Source organism: Ranitomeya variabilis, chromosome 7, assembly GCF_051348905.1.
Source record: "Ranitomeya variabilis isolate aRanVar5 chromosome 7, aRanVar5.hap1, whole genome shotgun sequence".
In the NCBI taxonomy this organism is placed as follows: domain Eukaryota; kingdom Metazoa; phylum Chordata; class Amphibia; order Anura; family Dendrobatidae; genus Ranitomeya; species Ranitomeya variabilis.
Genome location: NC_135238.1, coordinates 162,843,783 through 162,867,860, shown reverse-complemented (window position 1 = coordinate 162,867,860; position 24,078 = coordinate 162,843,783). Strand labels below are relative to the sequence as shown.

Genomic DNA, 24,078 nt, shown 5'->3' with positions numbered 1-24,078 from the left:
CATTACTGCTGCAGCCAAATCACTGAGAACAGAGCAGTGGTGGGGAGCCGGCTCTGGACCTCAGGGGGGAAGCGAATTTGAATCTTTTATATTTATACATGTATACTCACAACCAAAAGTGTTGGCAGCCTTCAAATAATTCAAAAAAATGAAGTATTTCTCCCAGAAAATTACTGCAATTACACATATTATACACATATATTTCCTTTGTGTGAATTGGAACCAAAAAAAAAAAAAAACAGAAAAAAGGCAAATTGGACATATTTTCACACAAAACGGGCCACACAAAATTGTTGTCATCTTTCCAAAACTGTGGGTAAACAACTGTGTTTGAAGCAGGTGATGCCCGTTCAAACTCACCTGTGGGAAGTAACATTTGTGGGCAATATGAAATCACACATGAAACCAGATAAAAAAGGCGAAAAGATGATTCAGTCTTTGCATTGTGTGCAGCAGTAAGCATGGAGAACAGAATGATGAGAAGAGAACTGTCTGAGGACTTGTTCAAAAAATATCAACAATCTCCAGGGATCTTGATGCTCCTTTTTCCACGGTGCATAACAATCAGGAAAATTACAACCCATGACACTGTAACTAATCTCTCTGGACTGTGTGCAAGGCATCATGAAACCTGAAGATTACCAAAGGATTTTGGACCTTTCCCGGTGCCCTGCAGTACTTTGCTCTGCTCTCAACAGGGCAGATAAAGTACGCCTGCGCTGGAGCCGCAGCAGGAAGCAAGGAAGAGGACGTCATCGCATGAAGATGGGAGGCGCCGGACCCGGACCGCTCATCGGACAGCCCCCCCAGGTGAGTATAATATAACTTGTTTTTCCTATCTTTCAGATTACATTGAGGGCTTATCTACAGCATTACAGAATGAGGTAGATAAGCCCCTAATGGTGATGGCCGAAGCTCATATACAAAAATGTAGGTGACAGATTCCCTTTAAGGTGAGGGTGCAACAATTTTGTCCAGCCCATATTTGGGGTTTTGTGTGACATTATGTCCAATTTGCCTTTTAATCTCTGGCTTTTTCTGGTGTTGCAAAACAAACAGAGGATATAAACATGTGTATAACAAAACATGTGTAAATGCAATAATTTTCTGAGAGAAATATTACATTTTCAGGAACAATTTCAAGGGTGCAAATACATTCAGCCATGACTGTATGTATGCGTGTATATATACAAAATATCCAACATCTTCACTTGGCGTAGGAAGCTCTGGTGCCGAGAAGGCCTGTGACATCGCGACTTGCATCGCGCGAGGTAGTGCCGGAAGTCCTGGTGCCGAGTGCAGATGTCGGAAGAGCTGGAGGAGGACGGTCTTCTTAACGTAGCTGATTGGAGAACCTGACATAGGACTGTGGTGGTGGACAGGTGAAAGTAAAGTGTGTGTTTTATTATACCCTTATTTTTCCAGCTATCTACAAATCGGCTAAATGGCAGCTGGCCATTCATGAGAATCCATCATTTTTGTAAAATTTCAGTTGAGTTGAAGTCACCTTCAACCGATTCGCTCGGCATGGTAATCCTCAAAAACAAATAAAAAAAAAATCAAAAACAAAACAACGCACACAAATAAAAACAAAAAAAAACACAAAACACTACAATAACACTATCAGAAAGGCCTTCTTGTTTATGGGTTCATGTTTTCACAGTAAAGCAAGGCTGCCTAGTACCCATTTTGCAAGGAAAACCAGTAAAGCTCACCCCAACCAGCTCTGCAAAACCCTTCATTTTTCAGGATAAGTGGGGCTCCTGCAGCTGGATCCTCATAAAAAAGTGAGGGGGACCGTTCTAAGCATTGAAAATCATGATATAATTTGCAGTATTTTCTAACATTACACACTCTCCTTTGTGGCATTTTCACCTTCCGCTTACATTTCATTTCCCTTTATGTGCTGTTGAATAGAACAGGCTACGTTTTGTATAGGACAGCTCACCTGGACTGACTGTACAGGTCACATATTTTACTTTTATGGCCACAGCTCGACACCGCTTTTTACTATATATGAAATCCAATAAATAAAACATTAGTACACCAGACATTCTAGGCAGACTTAGGAAAAAGAACAAATGTAGCCATATTTGGTAGTCTCCAGCCCTGAAACATGACATATTAGTAGAATATTATCCTCTGTATGTCTGGCTACGTCTGCTGGTTTCCCAATAGTTATTAAGGAGGTTTCCAGGATGGTAATAAATCCTGAAGCTTGTCAGACGCTGACTGCTAGTGGAGAAACAACTGATCCCGCTCTCGTGTACCTCCAATGGGAGAAAATAAGTGAATGTGAGCAACACACACACAGTAGGAGGCAACAGGGGGGCGCACAGTCAGAGGCGACAGGGTGGCACATAGTACGAGGCGACAGGAGGGCGTGCAGTCAGAGGCGACAGGGTGGCACACAGTACGAGGCGACAGGAGGGCGCACAGTCAGAGGCGACAGGAGGGCGCACAGTCAGAGGCGACAGGAGGGCACACAGTAAGAGGCGACAGGAGGGCGCGCAGTCAGAGGCGACAGGGTGGCACATAGTACGAGGAGACAGGAGGGCGCGCAGTGAGGGGCGACAGGAGGGCACGTAGTCAGAGGCGACAGGAGGGCGCACAGTCAGAGGCGACAGGGCGGCGCGCAGTCAGAGGCGACAGGAGGGCGCGCAGTCAGAGGCGACAGGAGGGCACGCAGTCAGAGGCGACAGGAGGGCACGCAGTCAGAGGCGACAGGAGGGCACGCAGTCAGAGGCGACAGGAGGGCACGCAGTCAGAGGCGACAGGAGGGCACGCAGTCAGAGGCGACAGGAGGGCACGCAGTCAGAGGCGACAGGAGGGCACGCAGTCAGAGGCGACAGGAGGGCACGCAGTCAGAGGCGACAGGAGGGCACGCAGTCAGAGGCGACAGGAGGGCACGCAGTCAGAGGCGACAGGAGGGCACGCAGTCAGAGGCGACAGGAGGGCACGCAGTCAGAGGCGACAGGAGGGCACGCAGTCAGAGGCGACAGGAGGGCGCGCAGTCAGAGGCGACAGGAGGGCGCCCAGTCAGAGGCGACAGGAGGGCGCCCAGTCAGAGGCGACAGGAGGGCGCCCAGTCAGAGGCGACAGGAGGGCGCGCAGTCAGAGGCGACAGGAGGGCGCGCAGTCAGAGGCGACAGGAGGGCGCGCAGTCAGAGGCGACAGGAGGGCGCGCAGTCAGAGGCGACAGGAGGGCGCGCAGTCAGAGGCGACAGGAGGGCGCGCAGTCAGAGGCGACAGGAGGGCGCGCAGTCAGAGGCGACAGTAGGGCGCGCAGTCAGAGGCGACAGGAGGGCGCGCAGTCAGAGGCGACAGGAGGGCGCGCAGTCAGAGGCGACAGGAGGGCGCGCAGTCAGAGGCGACAGGAGGGCGCGCAGTCAGAGGCGACAGGAGGGCGCGCAGTCAGAGGCGACAGGAGGGCGCGCAGTCAGAGGCGACAGGAGGGCGCGCAGTCAGAGGCGACAGGAGGGCGCGCAGTCAGAGGCGACAGGAGGGCGCGCAGTCAGAGGCGACAGGAGGGCGCGCAGTCAGAGGCGACAGGAGGGCGCGCAGTCAGAGGCGACAGGAGGGCGCGCAGTCAGAGGCGACAGGAGGGCACGCAGTCAGAGGCGACAGGAGGGCACGCAGTCAGAGGCGACAGGAGGGCACGCAGTCAGAGGCGACAGGAGGGCACGCAGTCAGAGGCGACAGGAGGGCACGCAGTCAGAGGCGACAGGAGGGCACGCAGTCAGAGGCGACAGGAGGGCACGCAGTCAAGGGCGACAAGGGGGCGCGCAGTCAGAGGCGACAAGGGGGCGCACAGTCAGAGGTGACAGGGTGGCACACAGTACGAGGCGACAGGAGGGCGCGCAGTCAGAGGCGACAGGGGGGCACAGTCAGAGGTGACAGGGGGGCACAGTCAGAGGCGACAGGGGGGCGCACAGTCAGAGGCGACAGGAGGGCGCACAGTCAGAGGCGACAGGAGGGCGCACAGTCAGGCGACAGGAGGGCGCACAGTCAGGGGCGACAGGAGGGCGCAGTCAGGGGCGACAGGGGGGACACAGTCAGAGGCAACACTCATTCGCAGAGCAAAGCACGAGACAACACAGAGAAGCACTACCGCACACGCAGGAACGCAGACGCACACGTAGGAACGCAGACACACACGCAGGAACGCAGACGCACACGCAGGAACGCAGACGCACACGCAGGAACGCAGACGCACACGCAGGAACGCAGACGCACACGAAGGAACGCAGACACACACGCAGGAACACAGATACACACGCAGGAACACAGACACGCAGGAACGCAGACGCACACGCAGGAACACAGACACACGCAGGAACACACATGTACACAATGCGATAGACAGGATAACTAAGGCGCCGCATGAAATGGCTGAAAGGAAAAAAAAAGTAAAGTATATGTTATAGTCTCATTGCCTTTGCGAGAGGTTGTATACTTCGTGTGATAACTGCAGCCAGCGACACCTCAGTGGTATGTGGCATGAGACTGCTGAGATCACCAATTGCCTGCAGCTGTCACCTGAGGTATATGGAACATCATCACTGTAGCCAGCAGAAGCCCTACAAGGACCTGTGACAGATTATGGTGCTGGAATGCTGGGGTTAAAGAGGTGTGTACACATTTTTTGTAATATTATTATTGGTAGCTGTGGCCAAGTTGTGAAAGGGAACCAGATTCCAATTCATTAATTTCATCCAGGTATGCTTTTCTCTGAATCAGAGTAAGCAGAATTTCACATAACTTATAAAATGTAAAAGCCAGTCGAGGATCATGTACTCAGGTGACCAGTCCAAGGCACCGATCCCCGGAGGCTTCTCCACGGCCGGCTCACTGCAAGTGACAGGTCTCTCCCTACCTGTGTGTATAATGTAAAATGTACCTGGCTGAATGGGCAGAGCCAGTGTCTGGTTCATGCTGCCCATGGTCTGACAGTGTGAATCAGCGATCAGGTTCCATTAGAATAACATGGAAAACTTCTTTAACTGATCCATGGTTGAGACATTTTACCCAGTTTGTGATCAGGCGCATCGTTGAGCTGCTGATTCCACTTCATTGTGAACGGAGCTGTGCTTTTCAGTGTCAGTTCACTGTTTCCATCCAACTGCGGCCAGATCTGAAAACCACAGTTTGATAGGAGTCCTACATGCAAGACCCCCATTGATCTTGGGAGCCCCTTAAAAATTCCAATTTTCAGTACTTACATTATTTTCCGTTTCTGTACAGGCCTCATTTTGCTGTAATCAGTTGGCTCAGGCTTCTTCTTCTTTAACGCTCTGAAAGGAGAGAAACAAAAATTTTTCATGAAATTACAATGTAATTAAATATTACATCTATATGACTGGCCTGAGGAGCAGATCTCTTCCAAGCCAGCAAAACAGAAGATAGGAGCCTAAAAGAGAACTGAAACACTGAAGATCGTTTGGGAGGGCAGGAAGGATTACTGCCGATTTGTACTTACAAAATTGTACAAAACGTCTTAAAGGGATGTCATAGAGAAAAAATAATACAATCCACACAGAAATCTCTGGAGAGGGGACATATCACCCTCACATTGAGTATATTGGTTTAATTATAACTGGGGAATGTAGAAAGAGCTGTCATTTCAATGTCCTTTGAATTAGGACCTCCTGCCATGAACTGGTAATTACAGCATAGATCTGCTATGAGAACCAACCACCAAGGCTAGGATTCATTTACTCAGAGCCAGAGAAGAACATTTAAGCTTCCTCCGTTGAAAGGACTTGTCTCAGACACTCTGGAACCAGTGGTCAGTGATGAATATTATTTTGCATGGATCCGATATTTATGAAAAATATATTTTTGCCATCGTAGCGAAGGGACAAACATAACACCATTCACTCACATCACTGTACGGCCATTCTAAGACCTCCAACTTAATAACGGAATGATGGAAGATGCTATCCATGCCAAGTTTTATCTCTATAGAAAAGTAAAATCATGATAGGAAACATGACAATATCTCCTACCTGGGACCTCCAGGGGCAAATATATCCTGAAAGCTGGGAATCTCAAACTTCTAAAAGACCTAGCACATCCCACATCCAGCCACAATATGAGCTCACCAAGTGTCACAACTGTTGTCGGGTGTCCTGGGACCAGGGGCTCCTTCCCTGTCTCTAACACTAGGGGTGCCCTTGCTTGCTCTGTTCCCTGGATTACTTCTGCTGGTGAAGGCGCCGGGGCCACGTACCTTGCCTTAACTCCTAAATTCGCCTTCAGTCTGTACCCTTCCTCCACCCAGGAAAGAGGGGAGTAGTAGTGTACTGTAATACACCAACCAGACTAACCAGGTAATACGAACAGGGATAAGAAAATACAAATATAAACACAAAAAACAGAGGTAAACACCGAGGAGTGGAGGACGGGGTTAAACCAAAATAGGAGAAGAAAGAATTATCACACACTCAAAACCTAGCAACAGTCACAGATAAATCCACCAAACGCCTTCTCCAATAACAACCTCCACTCAGGCAGCATAAGCTAGCTCCGACTATGTGTGTTAGCCAGGGCCCTGTTTATATAGGAGATGGAAGTGGTTAACAGTACACAGCTGAGAGCCTTAACACAGGAAATCTTCCAGGAGCTCTCATCTGAGCAGATTAACCCCTGCACTGCTTCTAATCCGTGCAGGAGTAGGAGAAATCAGACGCTACAGTCTTCTTGCTCCTCTCTGTTGCGGTAAACCCCCAACAGGAGGTGTGTGGGTGTATCATTGATCTAATAAATATCAGAGTTTAGTGTTTGATCATTTGTCAGTCCTGCAAAGTACAACTTGCTGTGATTCTGTCCATTTTCCTAAGGAGTACCTCCCTCCGCTAAACAGGTTTAGTACTTTTATTTTGTTATGCATTTAATTTTATGTAATTGCATACTCCATATGGTTTTGTTCCCATTTTGTAACATCTTTGTATATTTTTTGTAAACACTGCCTACTGTTCCACATTAAATATATAAAATTTAATAGCGGTGTTCCTATTCCTCTGTTAACTGCACCCATGACGCCATAGGCTACCTGTAACGTGTCCAATCGGCCTGTACAAACGATTGGTGGTGGCAGCTAGCAGTTCCTTTTGTTATAGTAGAGTTGGCAGTGATTGTATTGGGTTATATATATTTTCCACGTGTTGGGATACCATACGTTCAGTGTGAGTTCCCCAATAACCGGCCTAGTAGCGGAAACAGCCGCGGCCTCGTCCACCACTCCTCACTCATTGTGTAATTGTCCTGATGATTGGAGGCAGCGGAGTTGCATCTCCCTGACACACTGATGGCAGCGGTAGGATCTGTGTGATCTCTCCGGTGTTATCTATGGCAAGTTATATAGTTGGTTGTCTGACGAATGTTCTGCCGTGTTGACTGCACTTGGGCATCATGAATCGATGCTGACAGATCCCTTTGTAATTGCTGCCCAATAACGTTACAGATCTGTTTGACAGGAGACAAGTCTGGAGACACTGCAGACCATGGTAGGACATTTCAGCAATGTAATCTCCTATGGCCTGGTGCTGTCATGTTGAAAAATCCAACATAAGAAAACCCACAGCTTGAGCCGAGCATGGCAATATAATGTCAGTAAGAGAAAAGCCAGCACTGAACACCGATACTCAAATATCTGACGCGTTTTAGAAGTACACTTCCTTATTCATAGCTGTTCGAAGAAACATACCATCACACTAAGGCTATGTTCACACTTCAGTATTTTACATCAGTATTTGTAATTCAAAACCAGGAGTGGGTGATAAATACAGAAGTGGTGCATATGTTTCTATTATACTTTTCCTCTAATTGTTCCATTCCTGGTTTTGCCTTACAAATACTGATATGAAATACTGACCAAATATTGAACATGTGAATGTGTCATTAAAAGCAGTAAGTGTAACCCCACCCGTCCTCAATCAGGAAAAAAAATACATGGTATGTATATAACATACAAAACTGACAAAATGAATAACAAACAGAAAAATGAATATAACAAATTTACAAACATGCAAACATAAAAACACATTAATAATATAGTAATATAATGGTAGGTTAACTTCTGCCGTGAATTACGAGCATACATTGTCTTCTCTGTAACACAAACACAATGGGCTTCCCCGCTAAGGAGTAATCTCTTCCGATCCTCACCTTACACCGGCATCAGCCTATTCTATGCCAATAGCTCACTGCCGGTCGGTGTTGTGGGAACGTCTGGATACAAACCTAATTCTCAAGGAGCCAGTGGTGCAACCTATAGATTGTGTAAAAACAAAACAAAATACAACTCTCTAGATACGATAAATCAATTGCAATAGTAATTTTGTGATTTAAGTTTTTTTATGATATCTAACGCTCGTCCTTATAGTTTCAAAGGAATTCACGTCAATAAGATATATGCTCAGTTTGCAGATATTATGGCCACACATATAACAACCTTTCCCATTTAGCCAACAATTTTTTTCCATTCTTGACTGCAAAACAAACTTTGGGATAATTTCCGTGATAAATTAGGAGCTTTTTTTTTTGCGGATTACTGTAATTCCTTTATCAATCTAATAAGATTGCATCCTGCTTCAAAATGGGCAAGCATTTGTAAAATATTTTTTTATATTTCATTAAATTTCAAACTACACGTAGTCGAAAAGATTATATTGTTAGAATTTATCAGGGTTACAACTGTTCATTTTTCCTCCCGATTGCACTATAGCCAATCAAGTTTTACGTTCCCCTCTTCTAGCTGCTTTATCAACAGCCCAATTCGGATATCCTCGTTCTTTAAGCCCGATACACACCCGGCTGCACTCATCCCAATACCTGGGATTAGAACAGTTGGTTTTTGTTCTAGTGATCTCACCCGCAGGTACCGCTGATTTTATATGTTTAGGGTGACATGATGATGTATGCAGCATGGCATTACCAGATACTGGTTTTCTATATGTTATGGTGGTAAGTTCCACTGTGACTTCATCCGCCATTCTATTTAAATCCAAAATTTGTATTATACTGCGATTTGCGTCCATATTAAATTGCAAATGAATGCTATTACTATTGAAATTCCGCAACATATATGGTACAGCTGCCATATCACCAGACCATATGATGAAAATGTCGTCAATATAACGGCCGTACCAGACTTACTGCTTTTAAGGGTGATGGTAAGTTTTTTCATGAAAAATCTCATAGAAAAAGAAAGCCTTATCAACACAAGGTCAAATTACAAACGCACTAGCTGAATGCAGGAGACCACCATGATAAAGGCGGGGGCAGCACAGTACTAAATACCGATGACGCAGCCACTCATAAACCTACCAATTCATGGAGGTGGTGGTTGCCTAGTATTAAAAAAGTACCCAGAAGAGGCTTACCTAGGACGCCAGTCACACAGGCACGTGTGATGCGGTTTCTGGCTTACAGTCTATTGATGATGCCCATACTATTAGATCAGGGGTCCTGCCCAGCAACATATCAGTGCACCCCACAAGGGCAGACAACCTAATTTACCAAACCAATACAAAAGGGACCTGGCTGCATCCTGCAGAAATTGAAACATGTGCAATAAAAAATGTGGTATAAAATACATGAGGAATTGGATGATATTAAGCAAGCACGCAACCTACGTCAAGGATCCTCATACTGGAGTTATTTTTTCAAACAGCTATGAATACGTTTACTTCTGAAACGTGTCAGGTATTTATTCCATACGTATTAAAACCACTGAACACGGATCCTTAAAGTTACAATAAACACAGATTTTCTCAAGAAGGACAGAGAGCTGGCTTTTCTCTTACTTGATCACTTTGAAAAATGGCTCCTGGGACACTTTTGAGAAATAGTTCCACCACTAATTCCAGAATTGATCCATTTTGTACACTGGACGTCGTATTTTAAGTATAAAGCTTCAAACACTGGCTACAAACCAGACATCCAGCTACAGGAACTCCATTGACCTCACACCACTGTTCTCAAAGGCCATCATGGTGCAGAAGAAGACAGCAGTGGAGGCTGAAATTGAGGTCAATGATAGATGATAATGGTCTGGAGAACACGTGAGCCCTGACTTGAAAAGTTCTACTCCCTGATTTGATGTATTTAGAAGGGAGTGGCGGGAGGGATGAATCTGCAAGACATCAGGAGGAAAGATCATGACCTGGTGCAGTCATATCTCCCCTAGCATAGGCTCCAGTGATCTCAGGGCTGTTGTGCATCTCAAGCTCAATTTTTTCCCTACAAAATATGAAGCTTTGATACAAACTGTATGAAGACACCAATGAGTGTAATGCGCAATGTTGAAATTTTCCGAATGTGCACTTTAATAATCACAAGAGTGAGAAAAATAAGGATCCTTCAACATCAGGTTTGTTGACAGAAAATGACCTACCTACAGGATAAGTGATACATGAATGATGGCCTAGTGAGGCGAGTGTCTGACCACTGGGACTACCTCTGCCCAGAAGCATGGAAGCCCAAAATCCCTGTGTAAATGGTGTGTAGTGGATGGAGGTTAGAGAGAGTGAAAGAAGCGAGAGTCACATATGCGCACTACTGTCCTAGTCACACACAGGAGACACTTTTGGCACCTCATCGCTAAATGGTGGTGGTCCCAGCTGTTGGACTTCCATCAATTACACATTTATCGCTCATCTTGTGGATCAGTGATGAATGTAATGGAAAAAAAACAGTTATTCCCATCTCCATTTATTGATATTTTCAGATAGTGCTTGTAAAAACAAGCACTTTTGCAGTTTACTTGATGCCTAGACCAACGACCGCTATGTCTACATTGTAAGCACTGTGCTGTAGCTGGGTAGGATTAGGAAACCACGCTCTTCAGCAATCATGGTTGGCTTCAAGACAGTGCATAAAAAAAGAGCTTGTAAACGCTGCACACGTTCTGCAGTCTAAGGGTATGCTTCCACGTTCAGGAAACGCTGCGTGTTTGACGCTGCGCCGAGCCGCAGAGTCAAACACGCAGCGTCCAGATGTTACAACATATTGGAGGGGATTTTATGAAATCCCGTCTCCACTATGCGTGGTAACACGCACCCGGCGGCCCTGAGATTCCGGACATGCTGCGCGTCTTTTAAGATCGCAGCATGTCCGTTTACCTTGCGGCGATGCTGCGCCGCCGCAAGGTAAAACACAGGGCCCTATGTGTGGGGTGCGATGATGCCGGATGTGTGCAATGAACACATCCGGCATCATCGCGTCACAGAAGGGGGCGGAGCGGGTTTGCCACTCCGTCCCAACCGCCAGCCATCCTGAAGGTGGACACGTACCCTAACACCAGTTGTTGTTCCACAATGCTTCGAGCTGTAAACAAATGTTAATTTCTCAAGAGCGGCTGAAAATGTTACTAAGAGGTGTACTGCAACAGTGCTTGCATTTTCAAGCAATCTGGGAAACTTAGGGTTAGTAGAGAAAGAATGAGGAGCGGGGGGCACCATATCTCCTTTATCATGCATACAGTACAGACCAAAAGTTTAGACACCTTCTCATTTAAAGATTTTCCTGTATTTTCATGACTATGAAAATTGTACATTCACACTGAAGGCATCAAAACTATTAATTAACACATGTGGAATTATATACTTAACAAAAAAGTGTGAAACAACTGAAAATGTCTTATATTCTAGGTTCTTCAAAGTAGCCACCTTTTGCTTTGATGACTGCTTTGCACACTCTTGGCATTCTCTTGATGAGCTTCAAGAGGTAGTCACTGCAAATGGTCTTCCAACAATCTTGAAGGAGCTCCCAGAGATGCTTAGCACTTGTTGGCCCTTTTGCCTTCACTCTGCGGTCTAGCTCACCCCAAATCAGCTCGATTGGGTTCAGGTCTGGTGACTGTGGAGGCCAGGTCATCTGGCGTAGCACCCCATCACTCTCCTTCTTGGTCAAATAGCCCTTACACAGCCTGGAGGTGTGTTTGGGGTCATTGTCCTGTTGGAAAATAAATGATGTTCCAACTAAACGCAAACCGGATGGAATAGCATGCCGCTGCAAGATGCTGTGATAGCCATGCTGGTTCAGTATGCCTTCAATTTTGAATAAATCCCCATCAGTGTCACCAGCAAAGCACCTCCGCACCTCCACACCTCCTCCTCCATGCTTCACGGTGGGAACCAGGCATGTAGAGTCCATCCGTTCAACTTTTCTGCGTCGCACAAAGACATGGTGGTTGGAACCAAAGATCTCAAATTCTGTCCTTAGCAGTAGTTTCCTAGCATTCCTAGTATTTTACCATGAAGGCCTGCTGCACAAAGTCTCCTCTTAACAGTTGTTGTAGAGATGTGTCTGCTGCTAGAACTCTGTGTGGCATTGACCTGGTCTCTAATCTGAGCTGCTTTAACCTGAGATTTCTGAGGCTGATGAGTCGGATAAACTTATCCTCAGAAGCAGAGGTGACTCTTGGTCTTCCTTTCCTGGGGCGGTCCTCATGTGAGCCAGTTTCTTTGTAGCGCTTGATGGTTTTTGCAACTGCACTTGGGGGCACTTTCAAAGTTTTCCCAATTTTTTGGTCTGACCAACCTTCATTTCTTAAAGTAATGATCCCAAGAAATCCCACTTATTAAACCTGACAGGGCACACCTGTGAAGTGAAAACTATTCCCGGTGACTACCTCTTGAAGCTCATCAAGAGAATGCCAAGAGTGTGCAAAGCAGTCATCAAAGCAAAAGGTGGCTACTTTGAAGAACCTAGAATATAAGACATAATTTCAGTTGTTTCACACTTTTTTGTTAAGTATATAATTCCATATGTGTTAATTCATAGTTTTGATGCCTTCAGTGTGAATTTAGAATTTTCATAGTCATGAAAATACAGAAAAATCTTTAAATGAGGTGTGTCCAAACTTTTGGTCTGTACTGTAAGTGGTTGGCAACCTCCACGGTTAGGTGGATAATCCATTGTCTCAGTGACCTACCTCCCCAGCTAGAGATTTTGCATATGAGCCATTAGGGCTTGGGGTGATCTACTTAGTAATGGTGGTGCATGCGCAGATCCATAGTTAGGCTCATGCAACATGATTGGGACCATATCGCGTATGCACAGCCACATGCAATGATGGAACTTGCATGAAATTTCGGAGAGGGGAGTGAGAAGCAGGAGGGGAAAAGGGAGAGAAACCTGAGAGCTATAGACTAGATGTCCCACTCTGCTGTACTTGAGACTCATTAGCATTAAACGCTGGATTTAATTAAAATGGAAAAACAAAATTCTACACGTTAGGAATTTAATTAGCATTAAAGCGCCCTTACACACATGCCATTAGTGGTATAAAATTCTGATGACGTGTCCCCTTTAAGTTTCCACTTGTAAGGACCCTGGCTACCTACCGTTGTTACAGATGTATCACAAAGCTCTGATGAATGGACATAGACCACCATCTAGCACAGATTAATATAATGTATTCATCCGGTCATTCCTGGCCTACAACGCTAGCCGCGCACATTACCTGTCATTCACATCAGACATTGTTACCAGTACTTGGAATTTATAGAAAGGCAAAGACTAAAAAATAGATCGGATGATGGAAAACGTACAAGTAGTGAGTCTGACTTCTACATAAGCCCTTCAGAAAATTCGGAAGGACGCCCATCCAATGAGATCAATATAAATGACTCCCACGTGCTCCAAGATGAATGCTCGGTGCCTCAGCCCTGCAATATAGGATTGATTTTCTGGGCTAAGCAGGTCCTCTGGATGGTTTCATAAATAGCAGCAAACGACAACTCTCAATTCAGACATTTTTCTTCTAACCATGTGATATTACGAGTACGGAGAACAGGCCAATTATATCCAAAATACCAGTGAATCTACTGCTCACATTCACCTTGGTTCAGTTTCCTTAAGGCTGGGGGGCTCTGGGGCGATTTTGGCAGTAACACGGATCAGCTGATCTATGCCAATGCTACACTGCAGTGTGATCCTGCAAGCTGCCACATCTGTGTCAAGAAACTCGCAAAAAGCTGGATTTTTTGCACTGTTGCTATTCCTACTCTTGTGTGTGGCAATGAGACCATATTCATCAGTATCAAGCTACGATGTAACAGCGGCTGGCCATGCGGCAGCCAAAGTCACCAGCACACTTTGCACAAATCAATTCTACAAGTGAGTATCACACACGCTTTTATGTCCACTTATGAGCCATTTCTTTTCATACCCCCTCCTCCAAGATTAATGAATCATTCTGAAAACAAGAAATATTGCCAGTACACTCAGGGATCATCTTACAGCTGCCTACTAGTCTAAGAAGGAAGGAAGAGCAGAAGCAAAATGAAAGAGAGGCACACCCATTCAGCTAGCGTTAATGTGTATCACACCACTGATGGATTCACAGCTACACGGTTCAGTACTACTGTATGATCTTCTCCATGCTGCTCCTGCTAAGGGTGTGCAAAAGAGACATATGAGAACAGGGAGATAGGGCCAGCAGAGGGAAAACTAGAGGATACAAGTCATAAAATGACCAGAAATGGTGTAATTCCCAATGTGCAAGCACAGGACAGCTTACTGTGAAAAGTCTCCTGAAATGTTAGGTACGTTAGAAACATGACATCAGACAAGTCCACAGGAGAACACAGTATCATCTCCTTAATGATGGGAGACAGAGATGGCAGATCATTTAGCAGAAGCAGTTGGACGTTCTTTCCATAAAAACCTTCAAACCGTCTTCTGATGATCTCTGTAACTAACACAGACAGAATGTGGAGATGATGACGAGGTTTCAGTCATTACATACTTTGGCAGCAAATAGAAAATGGATGGTGTCTGGCTGAGCACATGAATCATTTCTTAAAGCTCCTTTGTGGGACTGACAGATGAATTTTTGCCTGTGACAAAGTAAACGAAGACTTGGCTCCACGTCTTATTGTCTGTGGTCCAATATGTTCATTATAACCTCAGCATCGCCCATGTCTGCCAACGTCATTATGTCTGGGCTCAATGTAAGTATCTCTAAATGTGTACGTGCCACTTTTTATTACCTAGTATGGTCTCGAAAGCAGGAAACGGATCTTTTGTATATTATAGTTATCATAAGTTGTTTTTTTTTAACTCAGCAGTGATAACTACGGTCTCAGCTTTTGTAATAGACAAGATACAAGGAGAGAGAAAGAAAAGGAAGAGAGATGAAGCTGCTGGCACTGGCGCTCTAGGAAGGCTTTGCCCGGACATCTTGGCTGGCCGTACATAAGGGGATCCGAGATGGGGGCAGTTGGGTGCATGCCCTGCCTCTGCCTATACACAATACGAGCCCTCATCTAATCACCCCGCACTGTCCTGACACTAGAAATCCCATCTGTATACCAGTTCCCGCTAACGCACCACAGTGGGTTTTACCAGAGTGGGTGGTGGGACTGGGCTTCCCGCAGAGACTAATCTTTTATTAATAACCCTTACAAATGGCTCAAGGATTTTTACGTCCTTCCACTCATCAATTCTAATCTCCTCAAATAAACGCTTCTGCAGATTATCGAGCTGTATTGTCAAAGAGCAATTAAAACTGCAATCCCCCGAAACTGTATCAGCAAACAATCTGGGCGAGTGCAGGGATTGTATGTTATGGTCAATCTGTGTCGCTCAGGAAATTAATTATGGTTTGAAAGATATTTAAATATTCAGGTGGCCAGTGTTGGAATCCATATAATCAGGAAAAACAATCTGGAAATTAAAATGACTCTGATCATTGACTGAGTGGTAACATAGCCGGCCGTCCTCCAGCTTGTCCTACTGTCCTAGATCATTTCTTTTACAGCACTGTATTGTTGGATCGCGGGGTGTCGATGGGTAGCCAGTGGACCACTCGATTGCCGCCATCTTTGTAATCTTAAGACTTGTGTGTGGCTGGGCTTCATAGGTGAACATGAATCACACTATATTCTGCAATACTGAAGTATTTCACTACATGGCACAAAGTAGAGATTAGCGAGTGGACTCACAAGCCCTGCAAACCACCTCCTACCTAATGGCCTCCTACGTTCCTCCATTGAGTAGCCGTTGGCGTGGCATCATCGTTGCAGCATGAGGAGAACACGATGTTCCTCAAAGGCACCAAAAACAGCTGATCAAAAGAGGAGCTGCAGATGCCACCAGGAGGTGGATCACAGGACCCCTGCCTAGTGGCCGTGGAATACCTATCTGACCGCTGGACCGGGGTCCTGTGAATTTATTCCCTCAATTCTAGTACAAACGATCAAAGGGTCAATTCCGCTTTTCCCAACTCTTTCTTTAAATGTCTGTGGTATCACACTATGGTTACTTTCACAACATGTTTGAGCCCCTTTCCTGACTCCATCAGAAGCCCCAAAAATGAGATTCTGATGAAACCCTGATGGCAAACACAATGAGGCAAACACAACACAAATGACTGTATGCAACTCTGGATTCTGTTTGGCCTCCGTTTTGGTAATATTAGTCCTGGATTAAGTGATGGACACTGCCTGAAAAAGGGCGAAACTTAGACAAAAATCCATGTTGGGGACAGTTTGCATAATGAAAGTCTATGGCTCCCCGTGTGTTCTGTCTAAATCCTGTTTCTTATAGCTTCAGACAGACAAAGACAAGAAAGAGGGCTCCATCAAGGTGCGAAACCAGCCTAACTCTAACCTCTCATTGTCCATGTATATGTGATATGAGCTGAACAAGTCAGCTTTGTTTCTGTTGCAGGCAGAACGCCTAAAGTGCATTATTTATTCTACAGCCACTTCATTCGAGCCAGCATAGTCTTGAAAGATGATACTTGAAGGGTAAGCAGTTTGTTTGTGTGTAACCACACAAGGTAAAGTGAAAATGTACAGATCAATAGGACTTTTATTTCCTGGGACTGGATTAATTCCTCATATTTCTGTGGTAGTCCCTTGACATTTTGCCAATTTACACGTTTATCTATATTACTTTGTTGCAAAAATGGCATCACTAGAAAAATGTAAAGGCAATCAGTCACCAGATTTTTGCCACCTCATATGAGATGAACATAATATAAGGGCAGAAAGTCTGATTCCAGTGATGTGTCACTTACTGGGTTGCTTGCTGTAGTGTTGATAAAAATCACTAGAGAGATTATCACTAGAGGCCTAGTAAACTTGCTGCCATGTAGTCCTCCATATGCATGAGCTCTGAATAACCCCACCGCAGATTGGCTGTTTTCTGCCTATGCACAGCATCAATCAGTGATGTGGGCGGGGTTATACAGAGCTCAGCATTCAAAGGACTGGCAGATCTACTGCAGAGAAAACAGGGATTTTATCAAAATTACAGCAATCAGTCCAGTAAGCGATCTATCAATGGAATCAGGGTCTCTGCCGTGACATCATGCTGCTCTTAGATTGGGTAGCAAAGTTTCCATTGTTTTTCATGGTAAAACTAAGAGACCCCGTTATTCCAACTGTCAAAAGGAATGAAAACCTGGAGAAATGGCATCTAGCCGATCTCTAATGATACTTTGGAGTCATTGGGATGACATTTTTTTTCCTTTGTGAGATAAAGTCTCTATGTGTCTTACTTGAAAAGCATATGGTGAAGAAATGTTGACAGATCTACATCAGAAACCATTGGGCCTTCACTATGAAATGAGCGCGATTGCAGAGACAGGTAGTTAGTCCGATGTAGAACTAAACCCAGAAGGAATCAGATATCAGACAAATCGTGATGGAACGGAGTTTTGACAGCTGGCAAGACTGAGCTGGTTCCATTCTCTGGGGCTTCCCAGCCGATAAGTGCAGCCGATGACTTAATTATTGTACATGACTGCCAGGATTAAGCAGGTTGTGACGCCCACCACACCTTGCATGTTGCTATGGAGCTGAAATTAAAATACCACTTTTACTTATGCATTTATTCAACACTAATGAAGGAAATATGGAACTGTCAACAGATCAGATCGAAGGCTTGATACATATAAAAAAACAAACGCCAAGATTTACTATTGCGGTGACAATAGACTAGCCAGGACAAGCTGCTCCTCCGAAGGCTTCCAACTCAATGCTCTGCCAAAGGTAAACTATGCCCGACCAATTCAACCCTCCCCCCACCCGCTTTTCATGAACTCATATGAACTTTTTTTCTTTTCAGAATAGTCAGTTTTTCAGACATGAAAAAACTTTTTCCACTAAATAATTTGATCAAATTGCCTTTATTTTTTCCAAAAAATGTTTTTTGTTTTCACATACGTCTTGCATTGGTCATGCTTGTATGGTGTAAGCAAAGCTGAACTTTGGCAACCTGGAAAACATAGCAAGAAAAGCATAAAAAAGCCAGCAAAACCAGGTTTTTGTATGAAGCTTTTTTACTGCCAAAAGATCAGGTTTCGGCTGCAGAAAAAAACCCAGCAAAAAAGCAATATGTGAACATAGCGTAACAGTGTATATAATACACACCATTGGGATCCGGCAGGCTACAGAGCCAGACAAATATTAGCAGGGCTGTGGAGCCGGAGTCGTGAAGTCGGAGTCCATTTTGGTGGAGTCAGAGTTATGGAATAGAGGAGTCAGAGTCGGAGTCGGAGGTTTGGCTTACCGACTTCACAGCCCTGAATATTAGTCCTGACCTGGTCATTTTTAGGCTCTTTAACACTGCCTGCTGATTGTCCGATTGTGTCTGTACAGAGAACCTTATGCCTGCAATGTAGGGCTGTGTTCACACCGTTTTCTTTGAGGTGTTAAAAACAGTTTCAGGAAAAGAAGAACTCCTCCAAATAAATAGCATTTTCTGAAGACTCGTTTTTTTGTTTCTGAAATTTTTGGACTTCACAGTGCCTAGTTTGGAGCAGATTCCATCAAGATCCACTTCAAAGAAGTGACACACATTTTCCTCCTCTTCCTCACCAGACATTTTTTCAAAATCTAATCAGGTAAAATGTCAAAAAAACGTCTTAAATAAACAGCAAAGTGGATTAGGCATAGAAATGAACACAAATGCTATTGTATCTGTTCGAAAAACTCGTTCGAAAACTGTGAACATAGGGCAAGGCCACACTTTCTGGTTTCCGAGTCCATCCTCGATATTCCCAGTTGCGGCCAGAACTAACACACTTGTTAGCTTCCAGCGACTAATACTTGCAGTTGCCGGCACAAACACATGTCCAACACTCCCCCAGCGCACAATAAGCGGCCCTGCTGACAATAAGCTCAGTGTGGGAGGTTAGAAATAAAGAACATTTCTCATTACTGATTCCGCAGATTTTCTTGCAAATTTGCAAAATGTGCGTACTGGCTCACGCTGGTTATATTATAGAGTGTAAATTCAGGCCCAGGAGCAGGAGCCACGGGAGGAGACGCAGAGCATCGGGGCCAACAGGAAAGAAAATGGATATTGAAGAAAAAAGTGTGAACGGGTGTGAGGAATGAAGAGGGATCACAAATAAGCAGCTATTTCTAGCTTTAATCTAAAATTCTGCAATAAAAAAATCAGTTTGTGTAACGTGCAATACAAAACCTACAAAAAATGAATAGCCACTCTAACTATAAATTTAATTACCGTATATTAACATATGACACTAAATAAGAACAGTACTAGAAAAGGCAGGGAACATAAAAAAGAAAGCTTGTGAAAAATGCATAAAGCATGGGGATAACCTATATGGTCAGTACTGATGAGCGAACGTGGTCAAATAAGGCGTTATCTCAGCATGCTCGGGTGTTAACCGAGTGTCTTCAGCATGTGTCACAGCTGTTCAACAGACGCAACAAATGCAGGGATTGGCTAACAAACAGGCGATCCCTGCATGCGTTGCAGCTGTTGAACAGCTGAGGGGTCTCGAACATATTTTCAGAGCAAGGTGAAGACAGTTGGTTAGCACATGAGCATGCTAAGATAACACCTTATCTGAGCACATTTGTGGTCAGTATACATAATAAATATTTGGCATAGTGTTGATAGATATAATACACTTAACTGAATCCATAAGGTAGCGTGTGAATAAATATCTCAAAATCATTCAATACAAAGCAAAATAAATGTATCGTATAACAAGGCCTTGAAAAAGCCAAGGCGAAACATATGTTGGGAGTCCTGGGGTCCACATCTTTTGGTTGGTTCCTTTTTATATGTGCTGTTTTTATTAAGCCCCATATGCTAATAAAACTGATTTTATAGTTATTCCTTGAGAGTAGGTTCCTATTGCTTCGAATATCCACTAAACTCTTAGCTTTATGATTCAGTGTTTTTTGTAGGGTTAAACAATACGCTTCAGCAGCAGACAGTTCAATATAAAGTAAAATGGTACGATTATATACAAAACAACTGAAAAGGGTCAAATATATGGAGATTAAAGGGGATTCCCATCTCCAAGATCCTATCCAATACAGTTATATGAAAAAGTTTGGGCACCCCTATTAATCTTAAAGGGAACCTGTCACCACGTTTTTGGAAGATGGGATAAAAATAGCGTTAAATAGGGGCAGAGGTGGGCGTTACATTAGAGTGTTTGTTATGCGTTTATTACCCACCTAAGTTGCCGAAATACCTTTGCAAAGTCTCCGTTTTCGCCTGTCAATCAGGCTAGTCTGGTCAGATGGGCGTTGTCTTCCCCCAGATTTTGTTTAGTTTTCCGTTGGTGGCGTAGTGGTGTGCGCATGCCCAAGGTCCCGAATCCTCTGCCAGGGGATTTCAAAGAGCGCGGTGTCCGTTATTGCATTGGTGATCGGTGGGCGCGGCCATCTTCCTTTGGCCGCGCGTGCGCAGAAGCGGCGCTCTGCTTGCCGCGGCGCTCTGCTGGCCGCGGCTTCAGGAAAATGGCCGCCGCGATATCAATCTGCGCACGCGCGGCATCCCGCGGCCATTTTCCTGAAGCCGCGGCCAGCAGAGCGCCGCTTCTGCGCACGCGCGGCCAAAGGAAGATGGCCGCGCCCACCGATCACCAATGCAATAACGGACACCGCGCTCTTTGAAATCCCCTGGCAGAGGATTCGGGACCTTGGGCATGCGCACACCACTACGCCACCAACGGAAAACTACGCAAAATCTGGGGGAAGACAACGCCCATCTGACCAGACTAGCCTGATTGACAGGCGAAAACGGAGACTTTGCAAAGGTATTTCGGCAACTTAGGTGGGTAATAAACGCATAACAAACACACTAATGTAACGCCCACCTCTGCCCCTATTTAACGCTATTTTTATCCCATCTTCCAAAAACATGGTGACAGGTTCCCTTTAAGCTTAATGTTTTATAAAAATTGTTTTTTTTGCAACAGCTATTACAGTTTCATATATCTAATAACTGTTGGACACAGTAATGTTTCTGCCTTGAAATGAGGTTTATTGTACTAACAGAAAATGTGCAATCTGCATTCAAACAAAATTTGACAGGTGCATAAGTATGGGCACCTCACCAGAAAAGTGACATTAATATTTAGTAGATCCTCCTTTTGCAAAAATAACAGCCTCTAGTCGCTTCCTGTAGCTTTTAATGAGTTCCTGGATCCTGGATGAAGGTAATTTTGACCATTTCTCTTTACAAAACAATTCCAGTTCAGTTAAGTTTGATGGTCGCCGAGCATGGACAGCCCCCTTCAAATGATCCCACAGATGTTCAATGATATTCAGGTCTGGGGACTGGGATGGCCATTCCAGAACAGTGTAATTGTTCCTCTGCATGAATGCCTGAGTAGATTTGGAGCGGTGTTTTGGATCATTGTCTTGCTGAAAGATCCATCCCCTGCGTAACTTCAACTTTGTCACTGATCCATGAACATTATTGTCAAGAATCTGCTGATACTGAGAGGAATCCATGCGTCCCTCAACTTTAACAAGATTCCCGGTGCCGGCATTGGCCACACAGCCCCAAAGCATGATGGAACCTCCACCAAATTTTACTGTGGGCAGCAAGTGTTTTTCTTGGAATGCTGTGTTTTTTTTGCCGCCATGCATAACGCCTTTTTGTATGACCAAACAACTCAATCTTGGTTTCATCAGTCCACAGGTCCTTCTTCCAAAAAGAAATTGGCTTCTCCAAATGTGCTTTTGCATACCTCAGCCGACTCGGTTTGTGGCGTGCTTGCAGAAACGGCTTCTTTCGCATCACTCTCCCATACAGCTTCTCCTTGTGCAAAGTGCGTTGTATAGTTGACCGATGCACAGTGACACCATCTGCAGCAAGTTGATGCTGCAGCTCTCTGGAGGTGGTCTGAGGATTGTCCTTGACTGATCTCACCATTCTTCTTCTCTGCTTTTCTGATGTTTTTCTTGGCCTGCCACTTCTGGCCTTAACAAGAACTGTACCTGTGTTCTTCCATTTCCTTACTATGTTCCTCACAGTGGAAATTGACAGGTTAAATCTCTGAGACAGCTTTTTGTATCCTTCCCCTGAACAACTATGTTGAATAATCTTTGTTTTCAGATCATTCGACAGTTGTTTTGAGGAGCCCATGATGCCACTCGTCAGAGGAGATTCAAACAGGAGAACAACTTGCAAGTGGCCACTTTAAGTAGCTTTTCTCATGATTGCATACACCTGGCTATGAAGTTCAAAGCTCAATGAGGTTACAAAACCAAAAAAAGTGCTTTAGTAAGTCAGTAAGAAGTAGGTAGGAGTATTTAAAACAAGAAAATGATAAGGGTGCCCATACTTATGCACCTGTCAAATTTTGTTTGAATGCAGATTGCACATTTTCTGTTAGTACAATAAACCTAATTTCAAGGCAGAAACATTACTGTGTCCAACAGTTATTAGATATATGAAACTGAAATAAATAGCTGTTGCAAAAAAAACAAAACAATTTTAATAAAACATTAAGCTTAAGATTAATAGGGGTGCCCAAACTTTTTCATATAACTGTATGTATTAGGTGCAATAATAAAAATATTAGCAAATATCTCCAATTAGAAATGTACTATAGTTTTCCTGCAGTCATCAAGTTATGTAGCACTGTTTGCCTACAATTGCTCACTTTCCCCTTTTAACCAGGTAATTCTTCCCTTTTCCATTAGGTCTATGACATCTCGTGATTAGAAACAGACTAGCTGAATCCTTCTAAGCTGTATGTAGAAACAGGAGGTCAATTGTCTCTGCACAAGTCATGGGTCACTACAAAAGTCTATGGCAGGAAGGAGGAGCGAAGCGGCCGAGTCAAGAGGTGAAGAGAGGGATTGTAAATGCAGGGACAAGAGACTTCCTGTTTCTACATAGAGCAAAGAAAAGCGAAATAATTTACTAGGTAGAAAGGCAAAATGCAAGAGGGGAGAAGCCAGCACTGCTTATGGTCAGAACGCAATACATAAAGTGCACATGCACATATTGATTTCTAACTGTATTTCAAAATGAGACAATTAGCAAACAATTGATCAATTCTTTGAGCCACCCCGCCACGGCATTCTTATAATGGGGCAGTCCTACTCTACATTTTATATATTCGCTGTGCCATAAAGGCCTCCTAAATGTATTAAAAGCAAGATCACATTAAATGCAAGCTGTACCTGAAGCATTTCTGAATCACTCCCATGGCGCCAGAGGGGCAAGTGCAGATAAAGGCCGACCAGGTCCAGACATAGACATTTCAGGTCCAACCTACACACTGCCTAACCAGCACCACAGATAAAGGATGAGACAGGCTGAGACACAGGTGCACAATCAAACAGAGCCTAGGGCAGGGCTGCTGTATGTGTGTGCAGCAGTCTTTGATATTGGTATGTGGCTGACCACCACTGTTGCCGTGCGCACTGGGTTATGTACGCCATTTATTCTCTGTGTTCACTGTGATTGATAGGCTGCTGCACACACATACAGCAGCCCTGCCCTGCCCTAGGCGCTGTTTAATTGTGCACCTGTGTCTCAGCCTGTCTCACCCTTCATCTGTGGTGCTGGTTAGGCAGTGTGGAGGTTGGACCTGAAATGTCAGTCTGGACCTGGTCGGCCTTTATCTGCACTTGCCCCTCTGGCGCCATGGGAGTGATTCAGAAATGCTTCAGGTACAGCTTGCATTTAATGTGGTCTTGCTTTTAATACATTTTTGAGGCCTTTATGGCACAGCGAATATAAAAAACGTAGAGTAGGACTGCCCCATTATGAAAATGCCTTGGCGTGGCGGGGTGGCTCAAAAAATTGATCAATTGTTTGCTAAATGTC

At 44.7% G+C, this 24,078-nt stretch overlaps 1 protein-coding gene across 1 annotated transcript in view; it reads right to left on the bottom strand.

The window, feature by feature from the left end:
• The window catches only part of SLX9 (SLX9 ribosome biogenesis factor), a 139,502-nt gene that overhangs the window by 6,225 nt on the left and 109,199 nt on the right, over positions 1-24,078 (bottom strand). Inside the window, exon 5 of the mRNA XM_077272158.1 lies at positions 5,223-5,294. Coding sequence (XP_077128273.1) covers positions 5,223-5,294 — 72 coding nt within the window. The remainder of the gene's footprint in view (positions 1-5,222; positions 5,295-24,078) is intronic.